General features: G+C 42.1%; 2 protein-coding genes and 1 long non-coding RNA gene across 4 annotated transcripts; 1 reads left to right on the top strand and 2 right to left on the bottom strand.

The window, feature by feature from the left end:
* Positions 1-5,999: 5,999 nt before the first annotated feature.
* Positions 6,000-8,232, bottom strand: LOC146253171 (uncharacterized). Of its 2 annotated transcripts, none has more exons than XR_014731943.1 (3): positions 7,688-8,232; positions 6,977-7,121; positions 6,000-6,793 (listed from the first exon to the last, which is right to left on the bottom strand). It is a non-coding gene; the product is annotated as an uncharacterized LOC146253171 (long non-coding RNA). The 2 variants fall into 2 exon arrangements; XR_014731942.1 differs by having other exon boundaries at positions 6,912-7,121.
* An 11-nt stretch (positions 8,233-8,243) lies between these two features.
* LOC146253172 (mediator of RNA polymerase II transcription subunit 9-like) lies at positions 8,244-9,093 on the top strand. Its single transcript, XM_084678826.1, has 2 exons — positions 8,244-8,380; positions 8,615-9,093. Exons 1-2 carry the CDS (start codon positions 8,259-8,261, stop codon positions 8,832-8,834), a joined length of 342 nt encoding a protein of 113 aa, XP_084534952.1. The 5' UTR covers positions 8,244-8,258; the 3' UTR covers positions 8,835-9,093.
* Positions 9,094-9,275: 182 nt separating this feature from the next.
* Positions 9,276-10,710, bottom strand: LOC146253173 (dexamethasone-induced Ras-related protein 1-like). The gene is made up of 2 exons (XM_084678824.1): positions 10,380-10,710; positions 9,276-10,226 (listed from the first exon to the last, which is right to left on the bottom strand). The coding sequence occupies exons 1-2, from the start codon at positions 10,648-10,650 to the stop codon at positions 9,700-9,702; spliced, it is 798 nt and encodes a 265-aa protein (XP_084534950.1). The 5' UTR covers positions 10,651-10,710; the 3' UTR covers positions 9,276-9,699.
* Positions 10,711-15,303: the final 4,593 nt, after the last annotated feature.

Below are 15,303 nucleotides of genomic sequence, written 5' to 3' on the forward strand. Positions count from 1 at the left end.
CCAACTTTGCACTTCCACCCGCATTTCCTTTTTGTCACTATTGTTTTTTTTTACTGAGCGTACATGAACACACAAACACTAAATTACTAAGACCAAGAAAAAAATTCACTTTCAATAAATCGGCCAACAACCTTGTTTGTTTTCTTCATTGCCAGTAATGAATAGATGTATTTGTACTGTGAGAAACTATATTGCGTGTTCTAAACCTGCCTCTCACCACCAATAACACTGTCTGTAATGCCATAATAACATCACTGTCTCTTAGCAGGCCCCAGGACTGCCTTCCCCCCCAGCTACTATTTGTCAGGAAATGCTATCTCAGGTCTACAAGTAGACTGCAGCCACAGGCTGAGAATGACCCTAAAGTTTCCATATCTATGCCATCTTCTTTCTTTTTGCATTTATAGTTTTTTCACCTTCTAGCTTTTATCCAAAGCAATGTACATATTGTACATAAGTACAGCAGACAACCAAGGACCAGATTCTGGACCAGATGCCCACTTCTAAAATGATTTCCGTGGTTAGTGCCAAGGCACGGTCTGTATTTTGACCAGGCACATTGCAACAATAGCATCATCTCCACTACAATATGACGTCATTCTGGCTCTCGAGTACGATGTTAAAAAACGGAAGGAAGAAGCTTCCAGGTTGATCTGTTGAAAGTTGAAAAATAGAATGGGTCCTTGGGACCAGCCAGATGGCCAGCCATGTTCCAGTATCTTAATGCCACAGTGGAGATGCCATGACAGAGGTGACCTCGGAGCCTAGAAGCAGACAAAACAAGCTTCTTTGCTGCTTGCCAACAATCCCACATCTATTTATACCCCAGCTTGGGGTTCAGGGTGAGGGCCGGGGGAGCCTTGAATCGTCACCTTGGGAGGCTGCTGTTGGAGAGAGAGACAAATGGACTATCACAGGCAAGGATGACATTCTTCACTCTTGTCCCCCAAAGGTTCATCTGTTTGGTGTGTTTTAATGCTAGATTGAAGACTGTTTCTTATGACAGTCCAGGATATGATTTTGGGATCCAGGTTGCCCTGGTACAGCCGTATTAACCTTAGGAGTTAGTAGACTGGTAAGCCCACATGAGAACTGTTACTGTTTCACTGAGTTGTAATGCTGGAGTGGTGATGCAACCCTGTGGTTTGTGCTACTCACACCTTTTGGTCAAACAATAGCTAAGATCAACTCTGGTATGAAACACTCTTGTCTTTTGTTATTTCTAACCAATAACTAATATCCTGAAACTCATTTACCTATATATTATTATATATATTATACTATATATTATATATATTACCTACATACTCATTACACATTATCCAATAATCCAATCAGTGCCCCTCAGGGGTCGTGTGCCAGCTCAGTTATTGGATGAATCAGTTAAGGGGGTGGTGAAGTGAGGTGAGGCCAGGGCAGGTGAGTCATAAATGGAGCAGGTCACTGAGACTGATCAGGAGGGAAAGCTACACCAAGGATCCTTGTCTGAGGAGCAAACACAGGTAAACGCACACACACACACACACACAATGTCATATGCTCACACACAAACACACATAGAGTATTCACCCCCCGCCACACACGTACAGTCATACGTACTCTTACACGGCCAGACACAATCTTTTCTACCCGCACACGTTGTTTAGGCCACAAAATACATGTGATTCATCAGCATTGCTGATAAGATTGCATACGGAATCAGAAATGAATTGATATGAGCAGCAATGTTTCCTTGGAAAATTCTGGAAAGATGCGCCTGAAGAGTATGACACACTCAGGGTATGCTGTGGGATGCCAGGGACGTCATACTGGGCGCAGAGGGAGCACGCTGAGGGAGGGCAATGAGGGGGTGGGAGGAGGGGCTTGGGGATCAAGATCACCAAGCCCCCGGAATGGACAAGTAGTCCTAGAGTAGTAGTAAAGGACAGAATGTTACAACTCAAGACTGATGCACTGAGGGAATACATAAGAACTGCTGGCCATAACTGCCAGTGTTTCCCCCTGCACTGCCAAGTCCTGCTGGGAATCTGTCAGGCCGCATAACCCTTTAAAACTACAGTGAAACTAACTGTTTGTTTAACTTTGTTCAAATCATTGTGTTGTACCCTCGGATAGTACTGAGGATAGGATTGAAAAGTTGGTTATTTTGTGAGTGTTAAATCATGAGACAGTGCCTATTAATCAATATCACAGGCTGTTATCATTGAGTAGAAGTTATTATATTCAACTCTCTATCCATGGTATTCAACACACTGTTTACAGAACTTTCTTTGTGTGTTCTTTATAGAGACTTCTTGTACTCGTGTTGTATAACAAAACATCAAGTTGTTTTTATGACCATCTCTACACATTCACACCTGAACCCCTTCGACCACCGCGTGCACGTTGAAGGAGATAGCAAACATCTGTTTAAACAGAGCAAAATCCAAACCAGACACTCTAGCATCGTCCACTGGACAAATGCGGTTCAAACCGGTCTACTGTAACAACACACACGCGTCACACAGTGTCCAACATGACGCACCTTCCCAGGCAGTGTGTCTGTAGTCAGTGTGGCCAGAGAAGGTGGAAGGCTACTTCACACACGCTCCCAATTGGGGACAGCTGGCCAGCACAGCTTGCTGCCGGTGACTCCTCTCCGAGAGCAAGCATCCCTCTCCACAGGCTCTGTTGCCTCCTTGTCGCACAGCTGTCTCAAACTAGTTCTAACAGGCTCGCCAGAGCCATCAATGAAAACTGTGTTTGGATATTGAATTAAGATATGTTCCGAGTGAAATAAGATGTGTGGGTGTGATTGATAGTATTTATACAGAGAGATTAATTTGTTGTGGCTCTACAAGCTAATGAGTCTGGAGCTAGTACACTGATCTCCCGGACATGGACACGACAACTCGTGATTCCTCCCTGTTTCTTCTGAGGCTGTTTAACACCACACCACACCCCCCCAACCCCAACCCCACTCCCAAGGGCTATACTCCCATACCTGACCGAGCTCCCCTCCCTACCAAGTCAAAGCAATAGCATGTATCCATTTTTCTATTCGTAAATGGCACATTTCAAATCCTAAATAGTAGACACCCTATTGGCTGCGAAAGAAACACAAGCCAGAATGGGAAACAGTGTAACACCTTTCACTTGGGTGATGACACACCCTGTCTCCCACCCACCCAGCACAGCAGAAAACTAACAATCACCCCGCAGCTGAGTGTCCTCCCCCTCCATCCACCCGGAGCAGCTGAAAGGCAAGTGTTCGAGAGCCAAGGATCCAAGCCGGGGTCAGAGGCAGACACGAGGCCGGGCTTGGAGACACGCGCTGGGCGACTGAGGGCGTGGGAACAGAGCGGAGAGCTGGAGGAAGGGAGGAAGAGAGGAGGAAAAGATGGAGGGGGTACAAAGAAAGCCCACTGTTCAGGAATAAGGGGCAGATGGTGGAGGAGGGGCAGGAGGTGCCCTCTTCATCTCTAAGGGTCTGTAAACTGCGATGACAGTAGTTACCCTGAAACTTGTTCATGTAAGGTTTTATGACATTAGGTTTCATAAATGTATGGTCATTTAACTTATTTGCCATGTTGTGAGCTACCTAAACTACCACTACTACCCACATAAAAGGGATATAGGCAACCCATGACCAGTTTAAAATCCACAGACTTGTGGAGGATAACACACTGATGACCAATGTGAAAGAACTGGTTGTTCAGGCAAATCTACAATGACCTATTTGTAAAACGAATGAATTCTGCCAATTGATGGCAAATCGTATACAGATCAAATTGATTTGGTAAAAATTGAATGTGTAACAGCTGCGGTTGACCTTATATCCTCTAAAGGCAAAAACTGTTCTATTATAGAAATGGGCCTTTTCAGCTCCTTAACTCTGCATGCCCTGAGATACGGAGAGGTTGAAAGAAATAATGAAACAAGCCTGTGAAGGCAAGTAGCCGGTCTCCCCATTGCAAATGAACACCCATTGACACTGATGGGTTTTCCCTGAACATCTGGATACCCTGAAGGACAAATAAAGCTAAACAAGTGTTGGTTAATTATGAATTCCTCCATTCTTCCTGACAACCATTTCTCTGACCGAGCAAGGCTTTTATAAAATGCACCGTGAAGTTAAACATGCTCGCAAGGAAGGGATGAATAATACATCTATATAACTCCATTTACTGTATGTCGACTTCAAGCATAGTTTCTGTCAGCTTCCACAAACAATTCCTATAAATCCACCCTACACAGGAATGCTGGGATGCAAATCATCAAAATAGCACGCTCTGTGTTATCCACCTTATGCTCAATGTTGAGGCATGAGGCATTGACATGTTAAACAGAGTCTCTCTAAAGGTCAGAGATCGCAATATGAAGCTGTTTAGAGTCGCTGATCACTCTAACGATCAACCTTATAGACCAAGGGCCACGCCCACAGGGCCCTGCATGGGGGCGGGATCCCATCCCAATGGCGTGCTCTGAACTCCTCAACAAGAAGACCGCCGAGAGCCTTGCCTCCCAATGACGTGGCTTGTTTCTATGGAGAAAATATAACAAGCGTTCGTTTTATCGGTCATTTGCATGTGTGTGTCGCTTCCTAGCATCACTCTGTCTGCCTACTAAGAGGAAAAAAGTCTCTGACGTCGTCCGCCAAAGTAGGAGTGAGTCATTTCCTACGGAGGACATGGCGAGGAGAGGCAGAATGGGTAGAGGAGCATGATGGTTCAGCACCGTTCATGCTACACCCTCTCTTTTCACACTGGCAAGCCTGAGGGCCAAGGTGCATAATTGTGGCACAATCTAAAGTGTTGATAGGGGGTTACACTCCTACGGTGGGAGAAAGGCAAGAAAAGATTGATGGTAACAAGCTGAATTAGTGAACCCCAATTCTGAACACACACATGTACACACACACGCAACATAGATGTCTGAGACCCTGGGTGAGCTCATACTGCAGAAACTCTGGACTGACACTGCAGAGCTTGCACTTACAGTTGCATGATTTCAAAAGGGGTCAGAGGGCAGGAGGTCAGAGTGCAGGAGGTCAGGAAACAATGACTAGCTACTGGAAGCTGTTTGATGGTGCACTTCATGTTGCCTGGAGTAAGTGTCAAAGTGTGTGTCTTGTTTTGCATTCCTTTAAAATAGGTAGGTAATCGGTAGACCCCCAGTAGGGGTCAGAGGACATATTTGAAATGAAAGTGGAATCAAGACATGCCATGACAACAACTGAATTTAGAACGGCAAAAGAATGAGTTTTTCATCCATTGTCATTGTCATTCAACTGTCACAAAGGTCCCTTGTAGTTCGGTCCAAACTTTGAGGTTCAGTGTTGGTTCAAGGTGTTTTCACAGAGCTCTGCACCAGACCATTTATGTGACAAACATGAAGCACAACTGAGATCAAAAAATAGAACATTTTGTTTTAGCGAGCTACCTATGCAAATTCCCAGCAACACTCTGCCGCATTTTAAATTGGTTGTTCCACCAGCAGTTTGAATTCCCCTGACAGTGTAAGGCGCACTGCTGGATCCTCAACTACTCACGACACCAAACATTTGAGGTAAAATGCTGAATGCTGGCTATTGGAGCCTTCACTACACATTCACATTTAAGTTATTTCAGTAAAAATGTTTGGGTCTTGTCTGCATCCACCTGTCTTCTGGGAGTGAGTAAAAAATAATTTTGGGAAAAGGAATAATATTTTATTGATTATTATTATTATGTATGATCGATTTTACTCACTCACAGAAGTCTCAACATTCCTTGTGAACTCATTGTGTGTTTTAGTAGAGGTGAGTCATCAATTGGCACAATCCTTCAAACTTCCTATTGACTACTGGTAAACTTGAAATTGCATCAGATCATATGTTATATGTATATATATATATATGTATATTATATAATCTGAAAGCAGACATTGTCAACAGAATGTCTGGAAAAACCTTTGGTAACTCTTTATTAGCATATGGACTATATATAACGTGTTACCAAACATTCATAGAAAAACATCCGGTTGTTATATGATGCTATTCATGGGTGATGTTGTAACTTTAATTTCATGAACCATTCACTGAGTTTTGCAAAAACATGGTCATAGTTACATTTTCATACTATAGTCAGCATGTACTATGAAGTTCATTAATTCAGAGCACAAACACAGAGGGGGCCCATAACACTACCCAGGAGAATGTTCCTACGGTCACTGATTTAAAACAACAAAGACACTGACAGAGTGTCTGATAGCTGTCCATGAACTGACAACTACAAAAATAGAATTACACATCAAAAACACCCAAAACATTACTGTCAAACTGTCTTACCATGCTATTCTTGTGAGCATGGCTAGTTTTGCATAATGCAATGACTTTTTTAAATTGTGATGTCTGGCTTTTGAAGGAGATAGATGAAATATGAAATCTTATTTTCTCTCTTTGGATAAATCGTATTCTGTCTATTGACCTGAATCTACACATCCTGTTCCTATTCAATGACACAGAAGTAGGTCATTACACACCAGGTTCAGGCCGACTTCAGCATTATACAAATCCTTTTAGTTCTCTACAAATCATACGTCCAAACAGCAACTCAATGACCTTTGTGGAGGGACTGAGGCGCGAAATGCATACTGTGACCCAGTTTTTGGACGAATGAAGTGTAAGAATTGACCATATCTTTGATCAGCTACATGCTTCTGGGAAAGCATCATGCCATTCTCTCTCACACCTGGTTCACACAACCTGTGGTTTGCATCTTTGCCACCTGTATGAGATGTGTGTGTGTAGGCTGGCTTCACTGCTGGATCCATTCTGTGGGTAAATAGACACCATTAGGTATTACATATGAGAGTTTATCCTGCCCCAGTCTGAATCACGCACAAATATTGCAAACATTCAATATTTAAAGTATATACCTTATATAACTCACCAAACCAGTAAGGGTGGTCTATCTATCAAAGAGATATTATATGACCCCCTCCCTTCTTTTTTCACCTTCTGAACCTCTTCAGGTGTGTGAGCGAATGTGTGGACATCCCGCTGGCTAGCTTCACCATTGGATTTCCCCCAACAGGCACCGGATCAAATGTGGGTCAGGTAAGACAAAACTCCCACCAACCCTCAAGGAAACACTGGTCACCTAGGGAACAAGGACATGGCCAGGTATCTTTGTGTAACATCCTTTCTGCAAGACACAACTACATCAACAAATTAATAGTCAACCAATCAGTTCATACTGAAATACTAATATGGTTATCAGTCTTCAAACAGATTATTTAATCCTCAGGCTTCGAACGGGCACAAAGAAAAGAATCAGGTCAATGTGACTTGAAAAGCCAGTGCACTAGGTTAAGATAGGTGGCCCTTGATAGGGTAGTGATCACCAGACACGTTGACACGCATAGATAAGGGTGACTATGACACAGGAGGGCAGCACCTGACTGCTGCCCCTGAAAATGGGCCACATTTTCTGCTCAAATTGTAGGAAAACTAGGCTTCCCACAGAATAATACCACAAAAAACTAAGAACTGTGCACTTCTGGTGCTTGATTATCTGCTGCTTTTACTATATACACAATTTGTATTTCACTTTAGATGAAAGTATCTGCTAAATTAATAAAATATTGAAGGTAAGACTTAGGCTACACATTTGCCATAAACAGAGACATGCACTGATTAGGCCTACCTGTTTCGGAACATACTTACATTTAGTCATTTTACATTTAGTCACTTCTCGATTTAATGTATTCAGGTTTGAAATATTCCGTTATAGAGTCATGAGCTCACACAGCAAATCTTCACTTCCATGACCTCAATACAACTTTAGCGGCAATCTATTCTTAACTGTTACTATTGGATGGTTGAACAACATTGACCTATATCTATGCTCATCCTACACATTTTACTCATCTTGTGTTTGCACAGGCTGATGGTTCACCAATCCGTATGATTGCAGATTGTGGCGTTTCACACCAGCAGACATTGCTGTTTGGATAAAACAACTGACAGTTGCTAGGGACTGTTATAAGGAGCAGGCTAGAAGGCTACCCTTCAAAAGGTCAAGTTCATAATTGCAAAAACCTGCAACTACATTTAGTGTCACAAACCCTTGTTTATACACTAGTCACTTAGCATTTTTTATATATATATATATTAGTCAATATATATATTTATATATATATTTATATATATATATATATAAAATATTCAAAACAGTTGTATTTGTTTTAAATGTCGTCCGTCGTTTTTTTCCCACACCTCCCGCATTTTTTTATTGATGACGTGTATCGTACGCGCCTTGCTATGTAGAGCGACAATGATGGCGGTAGCTCAGACAAAGAGAGAGAAAGACAACGAAGATTGTTCTGTATTGCCTTTAGTCCATGCGATTATAAAATGGTAAGTTTCGCGCAAATCATGTGATTGTAAAATATGTTCAGTATCCGTAATGTAATTGGCAGGACGATTAGTTAAACGCTTTAGCAAACATGATTAAATCTATTATCTTGACTCTCATCTGGCAAAACACATGCTATCATCGTTGGTTCCGACTGTTTACATTTTTACAGTCATATGTCTTTTATTACTAAATAATATTAATGTATATTTTACTTGTTTCTATGTTGGATAAAGCATGGATAAAGATAGCCAGGATGTGCATCAAGAACTGGCCAAACTAAAAGCAAAGATCCAGGAGGCGCGCGAGCAAATCTCAACCATGCACGGAATTGAAACAAGTCCAGCAGAGCAGCAACAGCAGCTGGCCACACTGAGGGAGCAGGTTCATACCAAGAACCAGTTATTACAGAAGTACAAGAGCCTATGTATGTTTGACGTACCCAAAGCTTCGTGACTTACGAGACTTGCATTAAGACGCTCATGGACAAGCAGGGTGGAGCAGTGTGGATCGTCAGATGTCTACGAAGACACGTTTTGATGAATGACTGAAACGGAACAACGATTCCTGAAGAAAACACACACAAACGCAACTAAATTATGTGCAATGGGTTTATTATTGGGCAATATTTTCTTTGCACTACCAATCTTTTTTTTACAATGTTATTTTATACGTTTTGTCTATACAATAAAGGAATATGTCCAGAGATACGCTATTCTGTGTATTGTAGGCTATTGTTTATTAGTCAATGTAATGGTTACATTGAGGCTAAATGTCTCACGAGACAAGGGATTGGGATGTAGTAGCCTTGTAGGCATCAGTATGACTGAGCAAATTCATTGTGTGTGTTTGTGCTTTGCATTGCCTTTATATTTGTGACCAATGAGCACAAACGTGTTTAGATTTTCATATTTTATTTTTTCCATCAATTCTTTTTTGAAAAAGTAAACGCATAAGAATAAATATACATTCAGAATCTAATTTGTTCATTAGCCAACAAACATTCAAGTTCAGTCCAGTTTAGAAAATTGTAAAAATGTAAACAATTGTCCACAAAGTGTCACTTCATTCAGTAGGCAGATGTAGATTCAGTAGGCTTATGTTGCTGAAGTGTAGCGCGCTAGTTTCACCGGGACAAGCGCATGACTGTCTGTCCCTGTTCAGACTGCACCTTCAAAGTTTGAGCACTTACAAAGTTTGAGGACGATAATTCCCGTACTTTGAACACTTTTCGGATATCACTTTTCTGATATCACTTATCGGCGCGTGTTGCGTCTCATTCTCAGTCTATTTCTCAAGTGCTTATTTATTTGCGCAGTCCTCAACAGATAGTACACCTGTCTTTCTCTTTGGCTTGACTTCCACCAATAGCTTTTTCTTTTATGTACATCAAGTCACTGTGCACGCTTGGTCGCCGTGCAAAAGGTGCCACAATCCCGTAAGCATCCCCATCTTTGAACTTCTTGCTTCTGAACGACTTTCTGTGCAGCACTTCACTATACTGCAAGGACACTTTGCGGTGACGGTCCGGGCTCATCTCGTTGGGCAGTTTGGCCATGGTGAAGAGAGTTTGAAACATTTGGTCGACGTTAGAGTTCCGTTTAGCGGATATCTCGAAGTAGGCGCACTGCTTATCGCCGGCCACCAACTGGTCAATCTCCTCTGCCTGAACCTCTCGGTAGAAGTCCCGGTCACACTTATTGCCGCAGATGACCAGCGGGACGTCAACATTTTCCTTGGTCTTGTTTTTGAGGCAGGACTTGGTCTCGTATATTTGTCGCTTCAGGCGCTGTACCTCCTGGAATGAATCTCTGTTGTCCAGACTGAACACCAGAATAAACACGTCCCCTGAGAAAAGAGAAAAAGTACAGTGAATACCACAATTCTAAAAACAATACAACGTTATACAGTAATGCATTCTAAATATGTTTTTATTATATTTGGAAGTCTAGTTATGCACATTCATTATTACCAGTTTGGTAACTGCAAAGCAAAACTTACCAGTCAGAATTGAAAGTCTCCTCATTGCGGGGAACGGGTGGTGTCCAGATGTATCCAAAATGTCTAGTTGAAACACATCTCCCCTGATGCTGTAGAATTTTCTATGAAAGTCCTCAATAGTTGGTGTGTATTGGTCATCGAATTTCTCGTTGAGAAACCGGGAGATGATAGCTGTCTTGCCAACTTTTGTGGAGCCCAGGATAACCATTCTGTGACAGTTCTTTGCCGGAATGTCAAACTCGTTCTCGGATGGTGACATTTTCTTGATCATGCTTGCACCCAGAACCTGCGGAATATAGAGGCTGAGTTGAGCTTTTCTAGTTAAGTTGTCTGTACTCTACTTCTCTGAGTTGAAGACAGGGACGACTGAATATATAGTCGAAGGCAACCACTCCCCCAACCACGTCATCCTTTACGCATCAAGTGAAGAGAAAATGTTATCAGGGTACCGACTACGCTCTTGTTTTTGCGTCAGTCTGCCCAGACCTAGTTTGAACAAGGGTCGGACTAATTTCTCTAATGTACTCTCAATATTTTTCAAGAATCAAATGCTTTACCTGGTGTATTTGATGCGCATAAGATATGTATGCACAAACCAAATACAATTAGGTTATTTTTCCCTCACCATTATAGGTACACAATTATTTTTTTATCAGACGTTATGTCATTGCACAAACATGTCTATGGCTGTTTGAATGGGTTTTAACATAAAATATAAGGGTCATATGTCGGATGGTTGTTGTTACCGTTGATTATATTGATTTCTGTTGCACCAAAATAATACAAATGCAGCAGTAGCCTACTGTTTAAAAATGTATATGCCGGGCTTGCAATCATCAGTGCAAGTTTTCTGAAACGAGCAGCAGTTGGCGTTGAAGTCAGTCTCTTCATGGGGCCATTTAACAGGCACGAGCGTTTTGCTTTAGTTAGATCGTGGGTTGGCGACCAGATGAGGGCACTATTTGACACGTACGCTAACTTGGAAAAAAATAATTCAGTTGTCATTGTTCAGCAATACTCATGAATTTATTGACAATCTTATATTCCCAGTCCTTTCTCAAATGATTTACAATCAATGCATAATTCACTCTATCCCATGAGTTTTTATGCTACATTTCTGAAGCCTGCCATGTACCTCGGAATATTGCTGTTGTATTATGTTTGTGGAATTGTATATTTATATTGTATCGAGTTGTGCAAGATTTATAATACACACACTGAAGCACTAGGCAGAGGTTGAAGATGAAATAGTTTTACTATAGGAGAAAGCATGTGTTTTGTTTCTTTGTTGTGTATCTCTGTTTGTGTCTGTCTATATGTGTGGATGAAGGGTAGGACAGGACTGTACAGTGGTCTGTGCACAGTAAGTCTCAGTGGGAAACAGCACCATGCAGGTATCTCAGAACCTCCAATCCCGTGAGCATTGATCGAAAACCCAATCTGTGCAACCAAGTTCCCTACAGGCATCTAAACATAGACTCTAGCGCCTGTGACTCAAGAGCCCCTTAGCCACTCTACTCAATTATCAGCCATGGCCTCTGTTTCACCCTTCCTGTACCCTGGATTTGGCTTTCTTTCTGGGGGAGAGAGGTACACTGGCATACGCTAAAGATCCCTTTCCCCTGAGAAACATGCTTTGTTTACCGTGGATGGTGGACTGATGTTGATATCGATCTCGAACGATACTGTGGGATGTTTTGTGTAATTGGGGGAGTCTGTGTTTCAGTGTATAGTTTTTTGTTAGTGTGCATGTGGGTTTGTCACAGATGTCCAATGTTTTGATTTATTCTGGTGCATGGTCACTGGATGGACCCAGATCAATGTTCAGACATGGCATTGTGCTGATCCCACATGATCGTGGCAGATGTGGGTACAGTCAGGGGGTTTGTGTAACATCACCGTTTGATTTGATTTTTTGTGGTAAGGGTTAATTCAATCCAATGCTGGACCACCCCCCCACCACCCCTTCAAATCCCTGCTGGTTCTGTTGCCATCTCAGTGGGACTACTTGGAGAACGGTTTAATGATGATTAATGACACATACGTGGGTTAACATTACACAATTCCTTTGCCAACAGAAAAGGAAATTAATGCCCAATCCTTTGAAGATACATTTCATCTAGATGGTTCAAGATAATCATTATGTCAATATTACCTTGCGAGGGGAGAAATAAGGTTAATAGGCTAATGGGTTTCTGGTGGAGAATTGTGACATCATTGTCTCATGGATTCAAGCTTTAGGTGGATGACACTAAGTCATTCAGCCAGTATGAGAGCTGATGTGACCCCATGACTAATCTTCATGGTCAAGACTGATTCACGAAGCTCAGCGCTGTACTAATGAAATCCATTGAATCTTTGAGTCAACAAAGCAATTAGCTTTAAAACTGATTTTAAGGTTATTCAAACAATGCCAGAATTGAGATGTATTTAGTCTTACTAGTTGATTACTGAAGTCAGGTAACATGAAAATATTGGGCGGCACCGCACTTGTAGAAGGAGGAAGGAATGGAATAGAAAAATAACGTTTTTGCCTTGTTAAGAGTTCGCAACCCCAGCAGGCTTTCTTTAGAGCCCGTGTCTTTGAAAAGGTGTTTCCACTCAGAGGTTAGTTAGGTTTATGCCAAGTCTGTATTGATCCATTGATAGTGCTGTCACACATACACACACACACACACACAAATACACACACCCTCTCTATCCATCATCATTATTATACAGTGATGTTGTCACACACACACACACACACACACAAATACACACACCCTCTCTATCCATCATCATCATCATCATCGTTATCATCATCATCATCATTATCCTCATCATCATCCTCATCATCCTCATCAGTTTGTCATCGGATTATAGACAGGGGCCCCACATGGTGTATTGTGGGGAGAATGGAAGTGTATCGGAGCACCGTGACATTTTAGTCGGACAGAAGAAAGGACAGACAGAGAGACCATGATGAGTACAGCCAGGCGGGTGGTAAACAGAAAGACCCAAATGGAGTTGATTCTGGCATTATGTGTACAGTACAAGGGCTGCTAAAATCCCAAACATGTCAGTGAAACCCGTCAGATACACAACGTCAATGTGTGTGTTTTCTTGTTTCCTGACTTATTTCTTCTCTGTGTATGAAGCTGCGATGAGTGCATAATGTTTTTGCCTTCTCCCTGCAGTGTTTGTATCTAATAGTCATGGTGATATAGTCTGGTGGGCCTTTAGGTCTCTGTGGCGACTGACTAAATATGACAAGACTATGGGTTTTTACATAAAAGTGAGTACTGCCAAACTCTCTCTGAATGCTGTATCAACAGTCCTAGCACCCAGTTGACACAGCATCAAGGGCCCTTCCCAAGTAAACTCTACATTCACACCCAGTGCTGTATGCACACAAGCAAACAAACATCAGACACATTCACAAGGTCTCTCACGAACTGTTATGCACTCCGACTCTGACTCTCTCACCCAGTCGCGCCCTTCCTCCCATTCTCTCCTCTCTCTCTGTCATCTGTCTCTTTCTCTCTGTTACGCATGTCTCTCTCCACCCCCCTCATCTGGTCCCTCTCTCTGTTTCTCACCTCTCACCCCTCTCACTCTCCTTCTCCCACCTCTCCCTTTCATCTATTTTGCGCTCTGTCCCTCAGCATGTTTTTCTTTCTCATCTCTCTCTCTCAGTGATTGATGCTAGTCTCCCTCATTCCTGTGAGCCTGTCTGACAGCACAGCACGTCAATGTCAGAGCCTGTTTGTTTGCACACTTAGTTGCTGTGCTTCCATTGATCAGACCCCTTCCAGGCAGTAAAGCTGTGTTGATGCAAGCTAAATATAGAAATTATTATAATCTCACTTCTATATCAACAAATTGCCTGTTCTAATTCGGGCACATATTTTAGTCATGCAAAAGTCAAACAAGGAAATTAACAATGTAATATCCATCGGAAAATGTTGCCATCATTGGAAGCTGTTCCTATTACTCTCCATGACAGTGATGGTGGTCATAACTGATACTACAGCAATGAGCACTCCAAAGACAGATTACCAGTGTCAGTTTAATTACTGCTATTACTCTACATAACTACAAAATGAGACTGAATTTAATTAAATATTGATAAAAATGTGATATTAATGAAGTCTTCCAGCTTAACTGTACATATGTGCATCAGAAAAACTTCTAGCATATAGTATAAAGCAAACAAAGGGTATGTAATATATCAGAGCTTATGTGTTTGTGTGTACCTGTGCATGTGGGAGAGAAGACCACGCCACATCTGTGGCAAGTGACCTCATCCCTGTACACCAGTCAGCTGTGTTATTGCTGGGTAAGTACCACGAAACACTGCAAGAAACACAACCTTTACATTTCAACGATGATGCCAGTGAGAGCGAGAGGGAGGGGGAGTTTCTTCGAAAAGCAGAAGGCTGTACTGGAGAGACGTGACATTCTCAGTGTAAAAAATTGACACTTTTGATCTTATAGTATGATAGAGTACTGTTCCACCCCCCCCCCCTTCACTCCACACACACTCACATACATATATCATGCCAGGACGTTGACAGGGGTCACGGGAAGGTATTTACTGAGCCCCCTGTGCCTCACTGCAGCTAAGCAAGCACATAGCAACGGCACTCGCTTGCCACCGACCAAGTCACTGTCACCATGGAGACAGGTATACGATATACCGCAGGATGGAGAACTGGTGAACTCATTTGTAACTTATTCTCTATGTTTAACGAGTACCTATTCTCCAGGAGTGTCAAACCAACATTCCCCCCCATTCTCATCTGTTCGTTATATACTGTTGGATTTGAATCTATTCATGATTAGTGTATATCTGTAACAGTGCCCACACTTGGTAATAAAGAAATAATTCAATTATGTTATTTCTGAATCTCTGTTTAACTCGCTAATGGGTGTGTTTCAA

The sequence above is a fragment of the Hypomesus nipponensis genome, chromosome 17 (assembly GCF_054491055.1).
Source record: "Hypomesus nipponensis isolate SF chromosome 17, ASM5449105v1, whole genome shotgun sequence".
In the NCBI taxonomy this organism is placed as follows: Eukaryota; Metazoa; Chordata; class Actinopteri; order Osmeriformes; family Osmeridae; genus Hypomesus; species Hypomesus nipponensis.

Bases quoted from the DNA above. Each gene is read 5' to 3' on its own strand.
- LOC146253173 (XM_084678824.1), bottom strand. From the start codon at position 10,650: ATGATCAAGAAAATGTCACCATCCGAGAACGAGTTTGACATTCCGGCA. The intron at 10,227-10,379 runs GTAAGTTTTGCT...CTCTTTTCTCAG, and splicing joins GAGACTTTCAATTCTGACTG to GGGACGTGTTTATTCTGGTG.
- LOC146253172 (XM_084678826.1), top strand. From the start codon at position 8,259: ATGACGTGTATCGTACGCGCCTTGCTATGTAGAGCGACAATGATGGCG. The intron at 8,381-8,614 runs GTAAGTTTCGCG...TGTTGGATAAAG, and splicing joins GTCCATGCGATTATAAAATG to CATGGATAAAGATAGCCAGG.